The sequence below is a fragment of the Nycticebus coucang genome, chromosome 1 (assembly GCF_027406575.1).
Source record: "Nycticebus coucang isolate mNycCou1 chromosome 1, mNycCou1.pri, whole genome shotgun sequence".
In the NCBI taxonomy this organism is placed as follows: Eukaryota; Metazoa; Chordata; class Mammalia; order Primates; family Lorisidae; genus Nycticebus; species Nycticebus coucang.
The window spans coordinates 140,479,097-140,503,465 of record NC_069780.1 but is presented as its reverse complement, the minus strand read 5'-3'; the positions used below and the strand labels follow the sequence as shown (position 1 = coordinate 140,503,465).

The window sequence follows — 24,369 nt, the reverse complement described above, 5'->3', positions numbered from 1 at the left end:
CAAAGAACTGCACTGCTTAATCTTTCATGAGCAATGACAGCTTTTAAAAATAATCTGTTGATGCTTTTCTTTTTCAAGCCCCACAATTTTCAATACATGAGTTCAAATTGTAAAGACACAGGGGACAGTGGGAGTGGGTGGGCTGGGTGAGCAGAGTCTTGGAGCCTGGCCGTGAGGGCAGAGAGACTCCCAAGCCACCTATCCATGAGGCTCCGTCCTTGGCTGTAACTTCTTCCCGTTCGGTTAGGACCCGTCCTCTTATGGGGCCTGAAGCATTTCTTCAGCTCACTGGACTCCTGGAGACTCCCAAGTGTTTCTGCTACTGGTTGATAAAATTAAGATTAGGGAAAGAAGGATTTTACATAAAATCATTTGGTGCAAATCCAAGGCCAAACTCAGTCTAACTGAATTCATTATCTATAGAACAGGAATCTGTTTTGTAAAGAATTCTCTCTATCATCTTGGTATTAAACCCACTTTGACACACTCTTAACCTGTCAGACAACTAACTCCAGCCCAACACCCAGGGCCCCCCAGTCATGTCTTGCTTGGAATTAACCACACCCTCTTTCCTTGTCATCCAAGTTTCTCTTCAGCATTCAGGGCAAAATATTGTTAGCCACCCCTCTTGCATCTTACACAAATATAAGAAAACACTTAAAAGCCTTTTATTGTATACTTTGTAAACTTCAAAATTACAAATGACACTTATTGGAGAGTTTTATAAGTGGAACAATATGATGGTTTCCTGTCTGGGAATTTTACAGATAGTGGCTGTGCTGGTGGCCATGCTGTGCTCAGTTAAGGGCAGAGGTTTCTGGCAGAGGGAAGGGTGTAATTCTCTGAGTGCAGGGGTGCCGCTCACGCAGAGTCCTCTGTGATGGAGGCCAGTCAGCTTTTATGGACCTCAGTGCTATTTGCTTCAGTACACTTTGAAATGCAGGGTCAGCTTACTGAGCTACATCACACCATAATAACACATTTTTATAGGAGTAACTTGTCAGAACAGCAACAACACGCAATACATAAAACCAATAAACACACCATGTCTGCAGATTCTGTCCTAGTAACCAGGATAAAGCAATAAAATTGACAGCAGCCATCAAAAAGCTCCCTTTCTGACTTTGTGGGGGTGAATTTACTGTTGCTTAAAACAGAGGAGCTGTCATAAAGCCTTAGATCAGCGTGCAGTTATGGGGCAGCACGTGGCTCTCGTGGACCGGAGCAGCCTGAGAAATGAAAGCGCGACGGACAGTTGTGCCCTGCTAAGGTAGGAGACCCTGTCATTATTAGCACTATGCAATCCACATCAGAGATTCTTCTATAGAATGTTTTTGTTTTTCCAAGTTACATGTGAAGTATTGTGGAGGGCAGTGTGTTTAGGGACCTGTAGATCAGCAATTAGTATTTCCCATCTGCAGCTTAAATCCTAAGGCCGGGAGGAGCTTACATTTGGCAGAATACCCAGAGACTCAACGGGGAGATGATGTCTGAGACTGGATTCCTAGAGTGGGGACCATCTGCATTCTGAGATGGGGGAAGTAAGAAGAATAGACTATCATTAAGAACAGGGAGGCTCAGCCAGGAGGAGCAGTGCCTCAGGCCTGTTATCCTAACATTCTGGAAGGCTGAGGTGGGTGGATTGCTTGAGCTCAGGAGTTGGAAACCAGCTTGAGTAAGAGCAAGACCCCATCTCTACTAAAAATATTTTAGCCAGGCATGGTGAGTGGGCACCTGTAGTCCCAACTACTCGAGAGGCTGAGGTAAGAGGATGGCTTAAGCCAAAGAGTTTGAGGTTGCTGTGAGCTATGATGCCACAGCACTCTGCCCAGGACTACAAAGTAAGATTCTGTTTCGGGGGAAAAAAAAAAAAAAAGAATGAGGATCTTACATAAGACCCACGATCATACTAATGTACACAGCTATGGTTTAATAAAAAAAAAAAAAAAAACCCGTATGGCTGGTAAGCTAGAGCCAGCCTCAGTTCACCAGAATCCCAGTAGGTGGTGGGGGGAGAGGGGAGGCCCAGGGATCCTTTTCTGTAAGATTTCCCTAGGGGGTACTGGTGGAAACACACAGGAGGCCCAGGGCACTGCTGAGGGAGGTTGGAATGGGCATGGTGGCAGGACTAGGAGCTGATAAGGGCTCTGGGGTCAGATGCCAGGCAACATGCCAGCAATGATCAAAACTATATTGAGTTCTTCCTATGTCCCAGGAATGTTCTAGGATACTGCTGGATGAACTAATGTCATGGAGACAGGCAAAGACAGACAAGTTGGAACAAGTGAGGAAGATGGGAAGCATTTTAAGACAGTAAAACAAGGTGTTCTCTGGGCGTGGCGCTCGAGGTTGGTTTGGATTGATGAAGTCAGGGAAGAGCTCTAGCTCAGAGAATTAGCACTGAAATCTCGGCGATACAAAGGAACCAGCCATTTGGACACTGATGACAGTGTCTTCCAGGCAAAGAAAAGAGCTAGTACAAAGGCCTGAGACCGCTGAGCAGGGGAGAGGCCAGGCCACTGCTGTCCCCCTTCCTGCCCTGCTTTTCCCAGGGTGAAGAAGAAACCAGGAGGGTTGGCTCCCAAGTTTCCACTCTGTCCTGATCTCCCACTATTCTGCCCTCCACCTAAGGGCTAATCAATTCTGACTGACCATCAAAGCTGACCAACTTCTAGTTCAATAGCCAATCAGACTATCATAGCAGTAAATTACCATCTCTATGTCTAACCTAAAATTGATTACAGAACTTAATGCAGGCCTTAATCAATGCAACACCTGGGGCCGGATACTCCCAGCGAACCTGTCTAGCAATCCAGACTTCAGAAGACTCCGGCCTGCATGACTGTGACCCTTTGGGCCTAAGTTATGACACTGGTTTTTGTCTGTCTGAATTCAGTGGTCCTGTCTTCTGTCTGTCACTGGTACAGCCTTCACTGACACCCCCAGCCTCAGTGGAAACTGTTTCTGACCAAGCCAGCCTTGCTGTGCTCCCAGCAGCTAGACACAGGGCGTCTTCTTCCACCAGTCCCCACTGTAAAGGTGCGATCTCAAATGCCCTCTGCGGTAAGTAGGCTGAGTGTCAGCCTGGAAACCGAAAACACCATTTATCTCATGGTTCCTGTGGGAAAGAGGCTTCTAAAGACCCCCAATTGAGAAGAGCATTCTGGACCAGGGCCCACCTGTAAGTTGGGTCTGTAACAGAAGTGGGAGACACCAGAGAGATAGAGGGAACCTCCTGGGTTCTGAAGTAACAGAAAGAAACGTGGCAGAAATCCTACACAGCGGGGGGGTGGGTGGGGGTCCTTTCTTTTTGTAGCTATTTGCATCTTAGGGAGCATTATAGAGATGTTGACATTAAGGGAGCCTATGTGATAGCAAGCTTCTTTTCTCAGTCTTTTAAATGTATCCTATTTTTCTTTTTTCATTTAAAATAAACATTGAGACTTTGTCCCAAACTAAGTTTCCCAAATAGCTGCATTACTGAGAACCCAGAGGCAAGCACCCTGCAAGAGGTGGGGGGTGGGGTTAGGGGTGTGGCCTCCAACTGCCAAATTGTGGGGGCTGCTGGTCACCTGCAGAGGCAGGGGACACAGAGACAGGGTGTGTGGTGCTGGGAGGGCTGTTGGTGAGTGGAAGGGGGCGGCCTCCCTGTAGGCTGCTCCTGGCCTGTCCCTGCCACAGCCTACCCCGTCTACTCCATTCCATGTGAGGAAGTGGCTCTGTGCCTCTCTCACAGCAGCATGTGGCCCTCTGGTCCTAGTTGGGGGACCTGCAAAGGAGGCTCATTAGCCCAGGGATTTACAGGGGTGAGAAGGTTGGGAAAGCACACAGAGACCCTGCTTAGCTTTAGGAACCAATCTGAAGAGCCTGGCCACCAGCAAATGGGTTCTTTCACTAAACACATTAACTTGCCTTCTCTGCAAACCCTCAGCACTAAATGTGTTGGTATTTCCGCCTGAGAACATATTGAGCTGCAAAAATGAGCAGAATGGTGAACAAGAATAAAAATACAATGAGAAAGAAGATGCCCAAGGTGGTCATCCCACAGGAGAGCTGGACAGCAGAGAGCTCCACTCCCCTCAGATCCGGGGGGTTTGCACACACAGTCCCCTCCAAGCCCTCAAGTTTTTGCAAGTTTTCTCTGTACCATGTTAAGAAATTAACATTGGAACAAGTGCAGTCCAGTGGGTTTTGACTTAAATTAATGGTGCTCTGCTGGGACAAGACAGGCAGGAGATGGGCAGGGATGATGCCAATGCTGTTGGCTGCCAGATTGAGGTAGATCCCCTTCAGGTGACTGAGAGAATCGATGCTGTTGCACGTCAGACTGTTGTGGCTTAAGTCTATGTGACTTATATTTCCAAGGCTGTGGAAGGCTTGCGGGTCAATGGAAAGGAGGTCACAGAAGGATAAAATCAGGATCTCCACGCTGCCCACTGTCTGTAGCAGGTTGGTCTTTGGGATAGTCCTATCCTGAAAGGAGTTCCCACTGAAGTCCAGATGCCGGAGATCTGCCAGGCCTTCTAGGAGATGCTGATTGCTGGTATCAAGGGTACAGTGAGAGAGGTTCAGAACCTTTAGGAAATGGAGGTCTTGGAAGGGACTTTGTGAAGCATCAACGTGTAATTGGGTAAATGCCAAGTCCAGGATTTCTAGCCGAGGACATTCTCTGAAGGCCTGACTCTGGAGACCCAGGGGTGCGTTACGGCTCAGGTTCAGGCTCTGCAAGCGGATCAGACCTTTGAGCTGTGGGTTGCAGCAGTCAGAAGCCTCTATGTCATCGTGGCTTAAATCAAGTTTCTGAAGATTCTTTAATTTTTCCAAACAGGCAGCACCAAGGTGAAGTTTCTTCTTGTTGCCCTTGATATAGAGGTGTGTAAGGGAGGAGAAATTGGCGGCATTGATTTGACACAATTGGTCAAACTTATTTCCACTGAGAACTAATCTCTTAAGCAAGTTCATACCCTCAATCCCGGGAGGTAACTCTTCCAAGTGAGTTGCCGTCAGATCCAATTCCCAGAGTCGGGTGAAGCACTGAAACGTGGAGGCTGTGAAATCAGAGAAACGGTTTTTCTGCAGGTTGAGGCTCCCAACAGACATGTCACAGAGTCCCTTGAGCATGGAGGAACTAATGTCTTGGTTGGAAGTGTCCTCAAATGTCCCCAGCCAGAGGGACTGAATCGTAGAGTTCTGTAGACCATTGAATATAACAGACAAGTTAGAAGTCCCTCCAAAGTTCAAGCTCTGGAAGACTATTGAACTGAAAGCCCCAGGCTCAACACCTTTGATGTCATTGCCATTGAAGTTAAGGCTCAGGTTGGTGGACTCCACAGAGTTCATATCTTCTCTAGAGAGGTAGCGGATAGCATTGTTCTGAAAATCCAATACTTTCAGATTCCATGTGGGGAAGTCTTTTGGAAACTTGATAGAGGAAATTTGGTTGCTTCCAAGATATAAACTTTCCAGGTTTTCCAGATTGTGCACTGGAATAAATTCGAGATTGGATATTCCTGTTTGAATTAGGAAAAGATGCTTCAGGGTCCTGGGCCCTTTAAGTGCTGTTTCTGCCATGAATATCAGGGGATTTCCGGTTAACACAAGAGTGCTCAGTTGACAATGGCTTTCAAATGTGTCTTCATGTATCCAGTTAATCTGGCATCTTGAAAAGGTAACGGTATGTAACAATAATTAATTGGGAAAAAGGAAAAAAACCCATCACAGTGATATGCATTAACAAAGCCATCTTTTGGATATAGTAAAAAATGATTATTATTCAAAATCAAACATGAAAACTTCCTTCAGTACCAACAGATGGCCTGTGGAATGAATTAATGAGGAGTCTCACTTCTGAACACTGATCTAGAATTTTTTTTAAACATCTTTTTCCATAAAATTGAACACTCAGAGGTTTGTGGCTCTATTCTAAGGAACAACAAGTGGTTTTCTCTGGACAAAATCAAACTTTTATTTACTATTTTAAGTAATACAAAATGTGTATAATGCATAATAGATCATATATGATCTATGACATAGGAATATAAGAATCTGCACCATCCTGGGCAAGTTAGAACTTTTTTCAAACTGCACATTTTCATCTATGAATACAGAAATAATGGCTACTTTGTGTAAGTGCTGTGAGTTGAAGGATATATGTGAAAACTCTCTATAGAACTGGAAAACACAGGAGATTCAGAGATGGCTGGACACAGTGATCACACCCGTACAGAGATGGCTGGGCACAGTGACTCACACCTGTAATCCTTGCACCTTGGGAGGCCAAGGCAGGAGGATTGCTTGAGCTCAGGTGTTTGAGACAAACCTGAGCAAGAGTGACACCCATCTTTACTAAAATAGAAAAATAAAATAGTCAAGTGTGGTGCTGGGCACCTGTAGTCTCAGCTACTTAGGAGGCTGAGGCAGGAGGATCACTTGAACCCAGGAGCTGCTGTGAGCTATGATGATGCCACTGCCCTCTACCCAGGGCTACAGAGAAAGATCCTGTCTCAAAAAAAAAAAGTTCAGAGAAAACAATCCTGGTATTGCACCTAAGAATCCTGGTTTACACACACACACACACACACACACACACACACACAGAGCTGGTTTCCTCACTTAACCATGAACTGGCTGGTAATATTCACCATGGCCACCTGGCAGTGGTGGTTATAAAGATGAAGCACACTATGGACATGAATTTTCTCCTTTGCAGAAGCTTAAGTTGAGGGGAAAAAATACAGGAATTAGAACAGCTTTGAGGAGGGCAGACATCAGCTGTATGCAGAGCCCCTTCCTGTCTTCACACTCACACACTCACACACACACACTCACTCTATACAGTGTTTTCTTCTTTTCTTCTAATACTTCTGCCAACTGGTTCTCAAACACCAGGATTCAGGACGTGGATCCTGATTGTACCATTAAAATGTGAAATTCTTTATCCAATTTTTATGGGGAAAAAGTTAGGAGATTGTGTCTGTGTTTCTCCTATAATTTTTTCTTATATCACCCAATAATAAATTATGCCTAACTGTAGTATAGTTTGGCATCTGATTTAGAGTAAAATTATTTTTTTTTGTTATCAATATTCTTTAGAACTTCTTAAACACCACTGTTGGCACAACTAGCTTGAAAATGATCCATTTTTCCCTCCACTGATTGCTATTTATTTAAATTACATTTCACCCTCATAAAACCATTTCATGGGACAGGGCAAACATGCTGGATGAGCAGACCATCTCTGGGCCCTAAAAGAAGACCTTGCAAATAAACAGAACATGTTGTGCTTTTACTTACATAAAACAGCACAAGGAACTCAGATACGTACCTTGTTAAATCCAAAAAGGTAAGATTTATGAGTCTGCTGAAGGTTCTATTTTGAATTGCAGGCAAAAAATTAAAGCTGAAATCCAAAATTTCTGTTGCATTTGATAGTGTGTCAGGAATTTCTCTGAGACCCAAATTTTCACAGTTATATGTTTTGTTGGCTTCTTCCTGGTGGGAGAAACAGTGTAAATTAATATTAGACTTAATAATTTGATGGACTAGCTAGAAAAATTATATGTTTTACCCTTTGAGCAGCAATCCCACGCCTAGTAATATTAACCAGATATACACAAAAACCACGAAATGATTTATGCGTAAGATTCTTCATGATAGTATTTGTTTGTAATATAGTGGAAGGTTGGTAACAACCAGACTATTCATCAGTATGACTAGTTGAACAAACTGTGGTGCCTTCACAATGTTGACTCTTCTGCAGCTGAAGAAAGAATGAGAGAGATCTCTACGCCTTCCTATGAAGTCATGTCCAGGATGTCCAGCAAGGTGGAAACGGCAGATCATAGAACAATATCCATAGTGGGGGGCATCCAGTAGCTGTTATGTACTATGCAACCTTTTGTGTAAGAAAGGCGTATATGTATTCTTATATTTGGGAAAAGCAACCTTGAAAATATCCAAAACTTGTTTCTCTTTAGGGGAAGGGAGGGACCAGACGGAGGAGCAGGGATAGAAACTTCTTTGAATGTACTTTTTATGTAGTTTTTATTTCGGTTGCATGGAAATGTTTCAGTTTGAAAACCAACAAACAGCATCACTAAAATATGACAATGAAATATTACGGCCTTCCTGCCATGGTATAATAGGAAGTAACAGCACCTTAAACTGGAATCCAAGCAAGACTTGCACCTTAACTGCACATCTCCAAATGATACGGGGGATTTAAAAGATGGACCGCAATGCAGGATGTGGGACATGCCATAGAACAAATGACTTTTTTAAAATTTTAAATTAGTATGAGGGTACACTTTTTAGGTTACATTGTTTTCAGTTCTAAGGTAAAGTTCAAGTCGTAGTCGAGCTCTTCACGGGTAGGAGGGTGGGTGTGTGCTGAACACTCACGTTGAGCACATAACAAACGGCTTTGTGCTCACTGGAAGTGAAAGGCAGAGGACAGTGCTTGTTAGACAAAGAGATACAAAATCTACCTCAGAGACATGACCAACAAATAATAGAGCAGCCTTTGTTTTAATTCTGATCCAAGTAAAGCAGAAAAAGGCAGTTTGCAAACTTTCAGGAACTTCAGCGGGGCAAGGTTCGGTGATAGAAATTATGAATTCAAGGAATTATGAATTTCGTTAATGCATAAAGGAGGAGAGGAACTGATAGATGATGTCAGCAAACACTGACAGCTGCCCAATGTAGTAAGTGAATAGAATTCTCCTAATCCTGACAGGAGCACAGCCACTTCAGAAAATGGGGTTAGGGCGGTGCCCGTAGCTCAGTGAGTAGGGTGCGGGCCACATATACCAAGGGGTAGCCGGTTCAAACCCAGCCTGGGCCAGCTAAAAAGACAAAAAACAAAACAACAACAACTGCAACAACAACAACAAAAAAAAAAAATAGCCAGTGTTGTGGCAGGTGCCTGTAGTCCCAGCTACTTGGGAGGCTGAGGCAAGAGACTTGCTTAAGCCCAAGAGTCTGAGGTTGCTGTGAGCTGTAACGCCATTGCACTCTACCCAGGTTGACAGCTTGAGACTGTCTCAAAAAAGAAAAAAAGAAAATCAGGTGAGAAACCAGCAATCCCTTCCCAGATTCCTGGAGTGCCTCAAGGCCAGAGTTCCTGGAAACACCCTACCCATATCCTGACCCTAAAGATATGCTCATAATCCACACTCTCTCTAGAGAAGACCCTGGGGTGGAGGGGACCCCAGCTATACTGATGAGGCTGATAAAAGCTTTTTGGAACTGCGGGGAGCCAAACTGATACCTGCTCAGGCTCCATTCTCCTTTCCCTTCTACTAAAGTCCTTCTGGCTGGGTGTGGTGGCTATGCCTGTAATCCTAGCACTCTGGGAGGGCTGAAGTGTCCGGCAGATTGCCTGAGCTCACAAGTTTGAGGCCAACCTGAGCCAGAGCAAGACCCCGTCTCTAAAATTAGCCGGGCATTGTGGTGGGCCCCTATAGTCCCAGCTACTTGGGAGGCTGAGGCAAGAGGATGGCTTGAGCCCAAAAGACTGAGGTTGCTGTGAGCTATGACACCATGGTCCTCTACCCAGGGGGACAGAGTGAGACTGTCTCCAAAAAACCCCAAGTCTTTCCTTGTCCCTGGACTGCCTCCTCTACTTTCTTGTGGACCCTCACACCACCACCACCACCCCCAGCCCCCTTCCCCACCCCCTCCGGTTCTGTGCAGACACTCTCATGTTCTGGAGGAACACACATATGTGAAGGAACTTTCTACTAACTACTTTTCTGCATGTTTAAACATTTTTCTTAATACAATGGGGGCTCTGCATTTGCAGGTTGCTGAAAGCAGACCCAAGCATTTGGGCACAGCCCTGCAGGTAAGTAGAGAGAATTTCCTCTTCCTGCGCCCCAGGGCAGTAAAGCATTCAGAAGTCTGCCAAACATTGCCTGTTAGATGCCCTAACTCAAGTTATAGCTTGGACTAGCTAGGAAAAAATGGGAAGTGGTTGGTTAGAAGCTTATAGAACTGTGGGGTCATAGTTTATCTGGATGATGCTTTAGGATGAAGGATAGTGGGGCAGGGAGGGAAATCAGGTGGAGTGTATTTTGCCCAGGGCAGCTCCTAAGAAAGAAATGACCTCACAGGGCAGTGTTGGCTGTGGTTTGAATATGTCCTCCAAGTTTAAGTATTGAAAACTTAATTGCCTTTGAAATAGTTGCAAGAGATGTGGCCTTTGGGAGGTGATTGGTTTGTGAAGGCCCCACCGTCATGAATAGATGGCTGTTGTCATCACAGGAGTGGGCTCCTGATGAAATGAGGTATTTGGCCTTTATCCATTCTCTCTATCTCCTGTACTCACTTCTATATTCCTCACGGAAAAAATGCAGTAAGAATGCCCTCACCAGATGCCAGCACCAGGCCCTTGGACTTCCCAGCTTGCAGAACAGTGAGAAATAAATGATTTTTCTTTGTAAATTACCTAGTCTGTGTTATTCTGTTATAGCAGCAGAAAACTGAGACAGTCCCCTTGGAGACAAAAGGACACAGATTTTCAAGGACCCTGGGCCAGTTCCCAGATCATCTCCAGGTGCCTTCAACCCACATTCCAGCTCTTGCCTTTTCATGACACACTGGGGCTCACCGGAGGCTGCACTGGCCTGGAGGGACCTACGCAATCAAACTCCCTGCTCAGTCGCTGCTTAGCTGGACACAGATCTGCATCTGTCCTCCTTTGCTAGGAAGTGGGAGGCTTTGGAGATGTCGCCACTTTAATGGCTTTTCGCTTCTCTTGTTCCAATGTCCACTTGGTGGTGCACTTTTTTGTAGCTACAGTGAACTCGCTCATCTATAGAAAGTCACCAGTTTTCTTCAATATTGTGAAAATATTATAACCATCACTGATAAAAATGCCATATTTCTATTTCCTTATAATTCATTCTTTGTTTTATAAACCGAACATCCTTCAGGCACTGCCACAAATCCACACAATGTCCTCGAAATGCACATTTTGCATTTAAAACTTAGATTTAGCTGACTGGTGGGGGAAAAAAAAACAAACCCACATGTTGCCAGACTTCTCCTTGGTGCCCTGAATATGGACGAGCCAGAGAGAACATGTGTATGCAGCAGCCAAGGTGGCGATTAGCTTGGAGGAGACATTTTTCTTTTCTGGTCTCCATTGATGTAACTGATGTCACCTACGGTTGGAGAAAAGGGACTTCCTCGATTCGTCTTGCTCTATTCTGGCCCTTCAGCAAAAGGCTTCACGTCGGCAATTCCCTCCTTCTCCTGAACATAAAAATGCCCGTGACTCCTAAATTATTCCATGGCTCAGCCTCTCGTGTGCTTTACTAAGCACTTTACTGCTCTAATGTGATTCAGAAAGTTAAGAATCCGGGAGGAGCTCTACTGAGCCAGCGGCTGCTGAAAATGGAAAGCAGGTAAGCGAAATAGCCGGCTGCTCTCAACCCAGAAGAACTGAGAAGCAGTGTGTGACACTACCAAGGAGGCTCAAGAAGCCCTCCACAGGCCTTGTGCCATCACAGTAAGAGATCTCCAGTTGGGTGAAAATGGCAGTGGATCCTCTGCCCTGGATTCTTAGGAGAGAGAGGCAGGTGGCAAGAAATGCGGCTGATGAGAGAATTTAAAAACCAAACCCGTTTCAGAGGATGTCTTCTCTGGAGAGGCTCAGCGAACTTGCAGCCCCTCCCTTTTAGCTTTTACAGTCACAATTACATTATATAATCAGTACTGCCGTGAGGATGGGGACGCTAAGGCACCCTGGCTTCAGGAGTCATCTAAGAAGCATTAGCTTGTTTTTAGTCAGTTGCATTTTTCCAGACAGGAAGCACACACCATTGTTCTCATTCTCTTTGACTAAGAGTCAATTACTGACATCATGACCCGTAAGCCCTAAGTACCTCACTTTATATCTTCTAAGAACAAGGACATTCTTTTATACAACCACAGTGCCATTATCAAATTCAGAATACTTAACAGCAGTATAATGTTATTATCCAACACAGTCTGTATTCAGATTTTGCCAACTATCCCAACATTGTCCTTTTGAGTAATTTTGTGTTTTCAATCCAGGATCGCAGTTGCACAAGTTGTCATTATCTCCTTAGACTCCTTTCAATCTGAGGACAATTCTTCAGCCTTTGATTGTCTTTTAGGACGCGGATATTTTTTGAAGCACACAGGCTCATATTTTGCAGAATTTTTCTCATTATCAGTTTGTATGTTTCCTCACAGTTTGATTCAGGTTAGGCATTTGGGGTAGACATATTTTGTTAGAAGGTTGTGTCCGTCTCCCTGTGGAGATGTATCACAGTCTGTGTTGAGAGTGAGTTCTGGTAGCACAGCACAGGGTCCCAGTGCAGCAGCTGAGAATGCAACAGACAGTGAAAGAAAGGACAGGGCGCAGAAGAGCAATGCTGGGTCCCCACAGACAGACAGCAAGGTCACTGCCAGGAGCTGCTTCAGCTGTGTTTCCAGGCAGACACCCAGCACCGCTACAGCCTCCAGAGCACCACATGACCCTTTCCTGTAAACCAGGACTTCTCTTCTAGAGCTTAGCCTATGGTCAGTTCCCAAAGTCCTTTCTCACTCCTGTGCTGCAGACGGCTTCACCGCAGACAGGACCTTCCTGATGCGAACTCAGGCAGCCAGCAGAGCTGTGGCAAGGCCACGTAGTGTTTGTGACAACTCCTCAGTGCTCACCGCCATCTGCTTAGGACCCCACTGTGCACCGGGACCTGGCATCCACTTTGTCTCCAGCTCTGCCTCAGAGCTGTGCCTTTGACACAGAGCTCCCCAGTGCTACCTCTGTATTTGCAATCGCTTTTCCCTCTAGTTATTCATTTGCATTTTTTCAATCAGAATCTTATTTTGCTTCTTTCTGCTGTGTCTCTAACTCCCTCTCATCCTACAGTATTTTCTCTCCTTGCAAGTGTTGAAACATGTTCTAATTTGGAACTCATTGAATTTCACTCAAGTGCTTATTCCCATCTTTTTGAATTTCTCATCTGCACCTGACACACAGCAGCCAGCCCTCCCATGCAAGAAGAGTCTGGGACACTGACCCCCAACCCCCTCGTGAATCACGCCTCCCTCCAGGAGACAGCAATTTGAGCCAAATCTCAGCACAACAACTGCTTTCTGAAAACAAAACAAACACTCCCAAGAGAGCACATCCCTACAACTTTGTTTGTCAACCTGACTTTTAGAGGCAAAGGGCATTCCAATTTCGTGCACTTTGTTTTCTGTTTGTCTGTACTGCTTGGGTTCAGATCCCAGCTCAAGACTACTGAGCTATGTTCTCTGAGCTCCCCTTTCCCTCACCTGTGGATTGAGGATAATAACCTCACCTTGCAGGCCTACCATGAAAATGAATGAGACAATGCATCTCAGCAGCAAACAAGAGGAGACAGCATTGAACTGGATCATCACCACATCACATTATTACATAAAGCTACCGGGAAGGCTTTGTGTCTATGAACTTGAAGTTCTGCTCAAAAAAGAGCTCTGCTAAACAAACTCCAACCTCTATCTAATCTGAAGGACTCTCTTCTACCATGGTTTTGAGGAGACAGGATGACCAAGACTTGGGAGTGTGGGAGGCATGCCCACATTCCCAAGTAACCGTGTGGGAGAACATTTAAAGTGCTACCACAATCCAAATTGCAGAATGCTGAATTCCAGCTATTCTTTGCATATTTGTAAGCTTCCAAAGACATGGTCATGGGTCTAATTTTTAAACTTGTCTCACACGTGCACACATACACAAAAACAGAGAAAGAAAGAAACATGTAGCATTTGCAGTGACAGAACCTACCTAGAGTGTTTACAGGTGTTCATTCCAAGGGTTTTAGAACTTGTGGGTAGGTTTGAAGTGGTTTCAAATAAAAAGTTTTATTAAAAAATGAATCTTAAGCTGGATGCGGTGGCTCACGCCTGTAATCCTAGCACTCTGGGAGGCTGAGGCAGGTGGATTTCTTGATCTCAGGAGTTCAAGACCAGCCTGAGCAAGAGCAAGACCCCATCTCTAAAAACTAGCCATGCGTTGTGGCAGCGCCTGTAGCCCCAGCTACTTGGGAGCAGCAAAAGGATCAGTTGAGCCTAAGAGTTTGAAGTTGCAGTGAATTATAATGCCATAGCAATCTACCGAGGGCAACAGAGTGAGACTGTTTCAAAAAATAAATAATAATTAATCTTGACTCCTACCTGTGTGCATAAACAACTAATGGATTGTAGATCTAAATGTGAAACCTAGAAATAGAAAAAAAAAAAGCTTCTTAAAGAATACATGGGATATATTGTGGCTTTGGGGTAGGCAAAGGTTTAAATAGGACAGAAACGCAGTGAAAGTAAAGGAAAAAGTGAGCTATGCTAAAAAAAGGAACTTCAGTTCAGCAAAAGATACTGTTAGGAGAATGGAAAAGCAAGCCACAGAGTGGGAGAAGATACTTGTAACCTGCTGAAGGACTTATATCCACAATACATAAAGAACCGCCTTCACATCAATAAAAAAGACAACCCAAATGAAAATGGGCAAAAGATTTCAATAGGCACTTTATACACATAAAAAAGAATATCCAAGTGGCCCAAACAAAAGCATAAAAATGTACTCAGTTTATTTATCAGAAAAATAAAAATCCCCAGTGAAATACCACTACTCATCAGAATAGCTAACGTTTTAAAAACAACAATACCAAACATTAATGAGGCCATGGAGCATTTAGAATTCAAATACTTTACCCATGAGTGTGAACTGGCACCAACATGTTGCAAAACTGTTTAGCAATAGCTATTAAACATATGTTTACCCTACAGTAAAATACATAGATTCCTCGCACCTAATAAAGATTTACATATGTTTACTAAAAACACAGACAAGACTGTGCAAAACGGTATCATTTGTAACTTCCAAAAACTTGGAAACAATACAAATGTCCATGTCGACTGGATAAACAATGGCGGCTCATGGATACAACATAGCACCATTCGGCAATAGACACGAGCGAAGGATGGCTGCACACATCATCAGTAGATCTCACCAATTTAACGCTGAGCAAAAGAAGCCAGACAGAAAAGAGCACACACTGCATGGTCCCATGCCCTGGGATGTAAGGTTTAAACCGGCAAACTAACCCGTGGTGCTGGAGCCTTGAGGGGTGGTGACAAGGACAGGCAGGAGGCACCTTTCAAGGCACTGGGAATGTTCTACATTTTGATCCCCATGCTCGCTACATGGTAAGTTCACTCGGTGAAAATTCGTTTAACTGCACACTTAAGACTTGTGGACTTTTATGTATGCTTTACTTCAACGGACAGTTTACCAAACTTAAAGCAAAACAAAAACCTTGTTTTCTGGGTAGGGGATGTGAACAAATGTGGGGATGTGAACAAATGTGGACCTGAAAGAGCCAGTTTTTCAAGATGGATCCTGGGCGGCTAAAGGGTACTAAATTTTCTTTCTTTTTTTTTTTATTAATATTAAATCAGAGCTGTGTACATTAATGCGATCATGGGGCACCATACACTGGTTTTATAAACAGTTTGACACATTTTCATCACTGGTTAACATAGCCTTCCTGGCATTTTCTCAGTTATTGTTAAGACAATTATATTCTACATTTACTAAGTTTCACGTAAGGTACTAAATTTTCAATAGAGCCAAGCAGCCTTTGCCAACTCGAGGTTGTACAGCACTCTTGAGTTGCCCAGAATCGCCACCAAAGGCAGACACCTCCGGGACGCTCAAAGGCTGCCTGAACCAACCAATTAGGGCTCTGTAGTACCGACCAATCAGAGCTTAGCTCTATCAACTCCTCAGGACTCAGCAGCAGTGACCGATCGCATCTCAGCTGCGTCAACTAATTGGAACTAAAGTTTGAAGCCTTTATCTGCGTAATTAGACCTGATTGGGAGCCCGGGTGGGAATGCTCTATAAAAGCCAAACCCTCCGTCTGCGTCTCCTGGTGTGCGAACCATTCCCTGGACTAGAGTTACTATCTTTCAAATTCTTCTTCAGAAGGACGTTCCTTCACAGGCTGGTCAGGTAATGGTAGTCACATGAACATAGAGGCAACTGTGGTTTGCTTTGTATGCTGGAGGGGAAGAACTAAAGGGGAAAGGGAAGCAAGGGGGAAGGGCAGGGTCTAAAAGGGATAATTGGGACAGGGCTAGACCCTAAGTCAAAGTCGCAACTTTCTTCTTTTAACCATTCCTCCTTTTACCCAATTTGCCTGCAGCCTAGTCATTCCTTACCCTCCAGAAGAAGTTCTTATTCAGCTTTGTATCCCCCGGCTCTCTCTTTAATATTCACACAGCAGTAAGGGCTCAATAAATTGCCTTAGAATGTGTAGCTCAGAACTCACACATGATAGAAGAGGCAAAAGAAAATACAGATCCACTAGTAGTTGAATAGACCACAAGGTCATTTCAAATCGAGTTCTTTCAGAGGGAGGGCACAGGGAGCTGGTTGTGTTGGAATGTTTCCGTCTCACCTGGCTTATCCGGAGGGAAAGCCCTAGCTGCAGCACAGGGCCCGGCTGGAGACCCTGGGACCCTGAGCGCCACTCTTGAGATATAAATAGTACTAAAGGCCTCAGGACAGGCAGCCAAAGGAGCAGGATGCTATTCCTGCTGCAGGCATCTCAGAGTTGAACTGAGAGGTCTGAAAGGAGGGCGTGTAAGATAGCCTGCTTCCCCGGGAGCTGGGATTTAATGGTGATACCCCATCTTAGGCTGGTGCCAGGAGCGTCCCTGAGGGGGTGGTGTACCCACTCTTACCCCCTTGTCATGCTGCCTACTCATGTGTGACATTGACCTTCCAAGCTGAGTGAGGAGGGGGTAGTTTCTGGGGCTGATAAGAATTCCTTCCCCAGGCTGGGCACAGTGTCTCACACCTGTAGTCCCAGCGCCCTGGGAGACTGAAGTGGGAGGACACCCAAGTTCAGGTGTTTGAGATCAACCTGAGCAAGATCAAGACCCCATCTTTACTAAAAATAGAAAAACTAGCGGGCATAGTGGCGGGCACCTATAGTCCTAGCTACTCAGGAGGCTGAGGCAGGAGGTTTGAGAAGGCCAGGAGTTTGAGGTTGATGTGAGCTATGATGACACCATGGCACTCTACCCAGGGAACAGAGTGAGATTGTTTCAAAAAAACGAATTCCTTTCCCTTCCCCTTCTGTTCCAGTCTGAATTATGTCCCCTTCGCATTCCTACATTGAAACCCTAACTCCGAGTACCTCCGAATGTGGCTGTATTTGGAGATGGGGTCTTCACAGAGCCGAGTAGGGTAGAGAGGCCACCAAGGCACGCCCTCATCCGATCTGACTGGTGACATGGACACACAGAGACACCAGGGCACTCATGCAGAGGAAGGGCTGGGAGAGGACACAGAGAGAAGGTGGCCATCTATGAGCCGAGAGAGGGCTCAGGAGAGACCAGCTCTGCCAGCCTCTGGAACTGTGGGACAATCGATTTCTGTTGTTCAAGCCACCCAGTCTGTGGTATTTGTCATGGCAGTCCAAGCAAAAGAACACCTGTCCCAGCCTTATCTCCCCTGGCCATTACACCTGCTCTAGGGCTAATGCTGATTCCCTCCTAATACCGACTGACAGACAGACTGCCGTGTCTGCCCCGAGCTCACCCCCAGGCTAACTTTGACCGGCTGGTTTGCCCTGCTCTGTGGGTCATCCCACTGACCTCCCAGCACTGTCTCAGCCTAACTCCACCTGACCGCTCCTGCCCCTTCTTTCCACCCCATCCTAGGAAGGCAGCCCATCCATGCCACCAAGACCCGCGGTCCTTCCTGTCTGCAGTCTCCAGGCCACGTGCTACGCACTTTCAGGGTCAGAGACGGGGAAGAGGCTTGAAGTATTTAGAAGATGGCAAGAAACTAAGGCCCTTCTCCTTTCCCTCTCTCCACCCACTCTGAGACCTTCCCACAGGTTGATAAATATTATTATGGTACAAAACAGAAGGTACAATTTGGCTCTATGCTCAGATTTCACTCCTGTGGGTTAGTAAACCAGATGGAGGGCAGTCCAACCGAGGAGAAGCCAGGTTCATTCAGAGTGATCTTTAAATGCTCTGAAACCTGGCACGGGTTTACTGATTCTCACCCTGAAAGCAGGAGGCCAGCAGGAGGCAGGTTTTGGGGGGTCTGCTGTCTGCTCTGAGATCTTGTTGCTATTTTATGTCCCAATCAGGATTCTTCTGGGGGTAATTGTTTAAGAGGAGGGATACTCCTCCCTAGGACGATGCTACCAGATAATCCCCTGGCTAGGCTCTTTAGCTCCTTTCTCACAAAAAAGAAAAATTCTATATACCCCTGTGCCCTTGCCTTTGGTTTTTGAGACAGGATCTCACTTTGTCACCCAGGCTCTCGTGCAGTGGCATGACAGAGCTCACTGCAGCCTTCAACTCCTGGCTCAGGGGATCCTCCTGCCTCAGCTTTCTGCCCCTTGCCCTTTTAAAGACAGTGGATATTAGGATGCCAAGGCTCAGATGAGACTGCATGTGGAATCTAAAATTGTCCGGACAGTTTAATCTGGATAAAGACCTACAGTTTTGACTCACCTCAATGCACGTCTGATCCAAGGAGATGATGACTTCACAGCTGGCAGAACACAGCAGAGCCAAAAGGAAGCAGCTGACATCAGGAGCCATCACAGGATGGCTTATCTGATGCTTGGAGCTGAGAAATTGAATCACGCTATGATGGCCCTCGCAATTTGGCAGCCAGAGAACGGCTCAGAGGAGTGATCTTGGAACAAGAAACCGCTGCTGCCTGTTCAGCACTGTGTGACTCTGTGCTGTAAAAAATGGGAAGTCTCTTTTGCATACTACTCAACTTTGCCAAAAATAACTGAGGACCCCACCCCCAGAATTACCCAGTACATTTCCTGGCAAACATGGAAGTCGGTTGTGCAGCCCTCTGAGGATAGCCACCCTGACTCTCAGTGTGATGGTTCTCATGGATTCTGTGCCAGCTCCAAGGGTTTGGCCAACTCCAACAGCTAAGCTGGAAGCTATACTTACCAAGGGGGCCACTTTGTGAGTTGTCCTAAGTGAGTGACTAGGGGAGGTGTCAGGGGATACCGGGAGGGCAGATGGAAGAACTGAGCCCTGGAATAGCATCTACTGACCCAGGGCTTGGAGCAGGAGAGGGCAGAAGTTTGAGTGCACACCTGCTCTGCCGTCCATCCCCAGCGCTGGTCTTCACCTGGGAGGAAGTTTACTCCATCTCGCAACCTGATGATTCAGGTCTGTTAAAGCAGCCGGGGTACAATCTCCTCTTGTTCCATCCCAACCTGACCCAGGGAAGAAGGGGACACTGCCATAAAAGAAGAGCCTGGTTAAGGGACAGCAGAGTTAAGGTTGCCCACCTTGGCTCTAAGTCTTCTTAGAAATAGCTTTGAAGCAGGACTGTAATTATTGTCACTATGGTGCAAGATGCAGCAGTGATTAAGAAAGGTGGAAATTTGTGCATTTCTCCTGGGCTGGACTGAGTTATGTTATGGTCTATTCTCTAACCCTCTGGCATAGAGGAGCTACTCAGTGCTACTGTTCTCCCATTCCATTGCCAAGAGCCCCATTCTGAGTATCAGAGTTCACAGTGTCTTGAGACACGACCACTGTCATGTCCTATTAATCAGATGCTTCCAGCACATGACCATCTGAAGATGCTATTGATGAAACATACTAAGCAAACTCAGACCAATGACAGATCACCTTGCTTCAAAGAAGGCATCCATGGAAGGGGTCTAGTTCTAAGCCTCAGACCTCTTGCTTACCAACTGACTGACCTTGGGCAAGTCCTTTGACATCTCTAAGTCTATTTCTCCATCAGATAAACAAGAATATAATTCCCATTCTGCCTACAACACAAGATAATTATGAGGATCAAATAAGATTGTATATGTGAAAATGCTGTCTTACCCTTAAAGCTCTACATAAATATGAAGAATGTGAGGTGAGGACTCCAAAGAGGAACCAATTCCAATGTCATGTAAATATCACTCTCAGGAAATCATCTGCTGCCCAAGAGATGTTGGAAAGGCATATTACTTTCCTTCTTAAAGAAAGGTTTGATGGCTCAGTTAAGGCCATAAGATTTTGTCATTATCTGAGGCTGCATAATTTGCATATAATTTGCATTGGTTTGCATAATGGATTCAAAAGACTCCCTGAAAGTGTATAAGAGTAAAAGAAAATAAATGAATATGAGTGACCTTCTGCCACAGCATTCAAATCAAATATTCAGGGCATAATACCCTGAAATATGAAATAGATTAACATTTAAACTATTGCAAACAAATGAGAAGATAGGTTTTAGAGTTTGCAGACAAGAATGAAACTCTTATCTGGTCCCAGAATTTGGTTGTAAAGAATCACATACTCTTATAGGTCACCCCATCCAAAAGATTTTCATGCCTGAATTCTTTCCTCCATACCCTTTACCCCCATTTTTCTTGTAGACAAAAACATACTCACTGCATTGTCTTTTAGTCTGTTCTGAAATGCCCCAGAGGACAGAAAACTTACCATCCCCTAACAAATTGTTTCAACTAATTCTGTTTAAAAGTTTTTATCTTACATTGAATTTTTAAAGTCTTTTCTCCATGTTCCCCACCATGTTCCTTGTGTGGTCTGCTGCTTAAGGTAAATTCAAGCCCTTTTCTATCTACCAGTCCCATAGGTATTTGAATATATTGGTTATCATGTCCCTGAATCTTCCCTTATCTGGGTTAAAAAGTCTCTGGTTCTGGTGCCAGCCTCATACACCGAGGCTGGTGAGTTCAATTCTGACCTGCGCCTGCTAAACAACAATGACCAAAAAAAAAAAAAAAAAAAAAGTTCTTGCAGAGATGTAGACATAGAGAGAAGGTGGGAAAAGTTACCATTAACTAAACTGTTTCTATTCATCAGCAAACACATCAGTGGGTAAGCAACAGATCTGTGGACCTCAGTACTTTTCATAAACTTGAAGCATCCTTACATTGGATGTTAGCATAGATTTATATACAAATCCCAAATAATTCTTTTCGTTGTTGTTCTGTCTTTTATTCCACTGGGTTTCCATTCCGTTCACCCCTGTGGTCACCTGTCTCCCCAGGGGTGACCCCATAGAACTGCCAATTTCATGTCTAGTGAGACCTGTATTTTTCCTTTCCATGTTTGCAGGCGATTATAGTTCAGAAGTGATTCGGGGAGCCGAGGATATCTTGTTAGGTTCTTCAAGCCCTTTCCTGGTGATAACCCCAAAGCTAATTTACTTTCTTTCAAGGATGTGCAAGCCAAAATAGGATTTTATGATCCAAATCTAGACATGTAATTGTCATTACAACTCACAGGCACCAGTTGTGTTAAACTCTTTTTCCCTCCTCTATATATTTAGTTTTGGTTCTGCTTTTGAGTCAAGCTTACTTTTCCCTCTGTCTTCAGATGGTTAAATTTATTTGCATCTAAAATGCTACTTGAATACTTTATTATATTTCATGGTCAATTTTACTCCTTATAATTCCATTTCCCAATACATGTTTGTTTAATTTTTTACCAAATTATTATGACACAATGTTCAGAGCCATGAAGGCCCAAAGTATATCCCTCTTCCAAGTTATTCCCACCTCTCTCTGGCACCCTGCTGCCTCATGCACACATCAGAACAGAGACCTCGGTTCCTCTGATCCTGATTTTTAAAAAATTCCCAAATATTACAGGGGTACACACGTTTTGGTTATACACTTTGTTTTTGTACATTTCAGGTCAAAGTTATAAGTGTGCCCTTCACCCAGAATGTGTGCATTGTGTGTGAATTAACCCAACCCCCGCCCCCTCCCACCTACTTGGTTTCTGTTGAGTTTTACTTCCAGGTGTGCACATAAGTGTTGATCAACTAGTTCCAATTTAGTGCTGAGCACATGTGCTGTTTGTGTTTTCACTCTTGTGATACTTCACATGGAAGAATGTTCTCCATTTCCATCCAGGTTGTTAGAAGAAAAAGATACTAGATCACCATTTCTTATGGCTGAATGCTACTCCATGGAATACATGTACCACATTTTATTAATCCACTCGTGTGTCGGTGGGCACTTGGGTTCTTCTCACATCTTTGCAGTTGTGATTTGTGCTGTTATAAACATTTGAGTGCAAGTTTTTTAAAATATTCTTTTATAAAATGTGTTTTATTCTCTTTTGAGTAAATACGTCGTCGTGGGCTTGCTGGATCACAGAGTAGGTCTACTTTTACTTCTTTGCAGTATCTCCCTACTACCTTTCATAGAGGCTGTACTAGTTTGCAGTCCCAAGGAATAATTGATAAGTGTTCCTTTCTCTCTGTATCTGTGCCAGCACTTGTTGTTTTGGGAGCTTTTTATTCTAACTGGAGTGGTCATGCTGCTCTGCTGCTGCCTTTGTAGTTGATGACACTTGCAAAGTCACCAGGTTGGACAGAGCAATCTCTGCTGATCCTGTCACATCTTCAGAGGGGACTTGGTTCTCCTCATGGCCTGCTTGATTTTGTAGGGGAAAAATATTCTTCCTCCACCCTCTTAAATTCTGTCTTTTGTCAAGACCTGGAGCAAAGGCATAATAATTTTGTGTGATATTAATATTTTTAGGTGGCAAAGGGGTCTCCATAGAAAGAAAGAGAAACCCCAAAGGAGCAGTTAGACCCAGGAGTTTATGTACCAATTTAACAAAGAGCAATGAATTGTTCAGATGTGACAAGACAAATAAAAAGGGAATTGAGCTGGGAGCAGAAAACTGTGGGAAAATGGGAAGTACTTGGGGGAAACAGATGAAAGAAAAGGGTTGTTTAAGTGAGGGCTGTGTTGACTCCTTGTCTGCAGTGCTGAGAATATTTTCTTCTTCCTGGGGTCACCTTTCTAATAGGGAGGGCAGAGAGCCCTTTCTTTACCTGCTGTTTCTCGACTGCCTTGAGCTCAAAATAATCAGTACACCAAAAGGGCATATTTTGGGATGGTATGTTCTGATCCTCATCAATTTCAAGCTCAGTCGTGTCCCTTTGAAGCTGTACAGCCTTGTGATACTGCTCCAGTCCTGACGTTCCAGCACCCGCCTACTTCTCTGTGCAATTATTGACGGCACTGCCACCAACAATAACAGCACAGTGTCTTCACGTGGCATAGACAGCTCACCTCTGGCACAAAACACACCCTGGGTCTCTTTTCATCCCTCCAAGCCCAGTTCTTCTTGGCTTCTGTACTCAGGGGAAGGGCAAAGTCCTTTTTTGTCCAATCCGGGGACAGTTTGCATTCCCTTCCTAGAGTGCGCCGCCTCTTTCCAAGATGACTGATAATGGAAATATTATTTCCTTGGGGCCCTCAATATGGCAATTTAAAAACTGTCTGCTATCGGAACATTTCCCCAAAGCTGGGTTTCACTGTTGCTTATTTGTTTTTTGTGGTCATCCAGTTACACGTACATGGTTCTGGAAGTATGTGTAACATGCTAGAATATTTGGCAAGCTTTAACTTTCAATTAACCATAGCATCATTGCCATTCACTAACTTCACATTTCGTATATATTAAAAAGGCAGAAATGTTAAAGGCATCCTTAGGGCCTTTCTCATGAACTGTCAATGAGCATAACATTCCGAGGCAGTGGGATACAGGGACTAGAGTGAGTGCAGCGCTGGGAACTGGGGTTCCGGGATAAGCTCTCAACTCTGAAATAAAGTTGTTTTAATAGTGGTGCATTAAAATCAGAAATTTTAAAGTGAGTTTTAAAATAATATAACCCAACTATAGCACAAGAATATGGGGAAAGGGCCAAGGGAGGGGAAGGGAGGAGGGAGGGTAATGGGTGGGGCCACATCTACGGTGCATCTTAGAATGGATACAGGCGAAACTTACTAAAGGCAGAATATAAATGTCTACATACAATAACTAAGAAAATGCCATGAAGGCTACGTTGAACAGTTTGATGAGAATATTTCAGATTGTATGTGAAACCAGCACATTGTACCCCTTGATTGCACTAATGTACACAGCTATGAGTTAACAATTAAAAAAAAAAGAATGTAAATGCACAGTCTGTGGGTCTAACTGTCCCAGGAGTTGAGATTATTCATATTATTATTCAGCCATTTACTTTTAGCCCTTCTGGAACATTTTTCACATCCTGTCTGATGTCAGGATTTTTATTGTGAGCATTGTATTAGATTAAATTCCCTTAGCCCTTGACAGTGAACATGAGAGGAATAGATTTTCCAAACTAACAAAGGGGTAGGCAACGACTTCTGTAAATGGCGACGTATCATCCTTCCCTCACTCTCATGAGCCTCAGAAGTGTCCCCATCAGTCCGACTGGGAGCGTTGGTTGGGGTGGAATGGTACTGAGGTAAGAGGAGCCTCTGTTCATCC

General features: G+C 44.5%; 1 protein-coding gene across 1 annotated transcript; it reads right to left on the bottom strand.

The window, feature by feature from the left end:
- Positions 1–331: 331 nt before the first annotated feature.
- Positions 332–18,772, bottom strand: CD180 (CD180 molecule). Its single transcript, XM_053589479.1, has 3 exons — positions 18,559–18,772; positions 7,325–7,491; positions 332–5,659 (listed from the first exon to the last, which is right to left on the bottom strand). Exons 1-3 carry the CDS (start codon positions 18,646–18,648, stop codon positions 3,934–3,936), a joined length of 1,983 nt encoding a protein of 660 aa, XP_053445454.1. The 5' UTR covers positions 18,649–18,772; the 3' UTR covers positions 332–3,933.
- Between the last annotated feature and the right edge of the window lie 5,597 nt (positions 18,773–24,369).

Excerpts from the sequence above, each read along its gene's own strand:
- CD180 (XM_053589479.1), bottom strand. The coding sequence starts at position 18,648 with ATGGCTCCTGATGTCAGCTGCTTCCTTTTGGCTCTGCTGTGTTCTGCC. Across the intron at positions 7,492-18,558 it reads TGGATCAGACGTGCATTGAG|GAAGAAGCCAACAAAACATA; the intron begins GTGAGTCAAAAC and ends TTCTCCCACCAG. Across the intron at positions 5,660-7,324 it reads ACCTTTTTGGATTTAACAAG|ATGCCAGATTAACTGGATAC; the intron begins GTACGTATCTGA and ends TACCTTTTCAAG.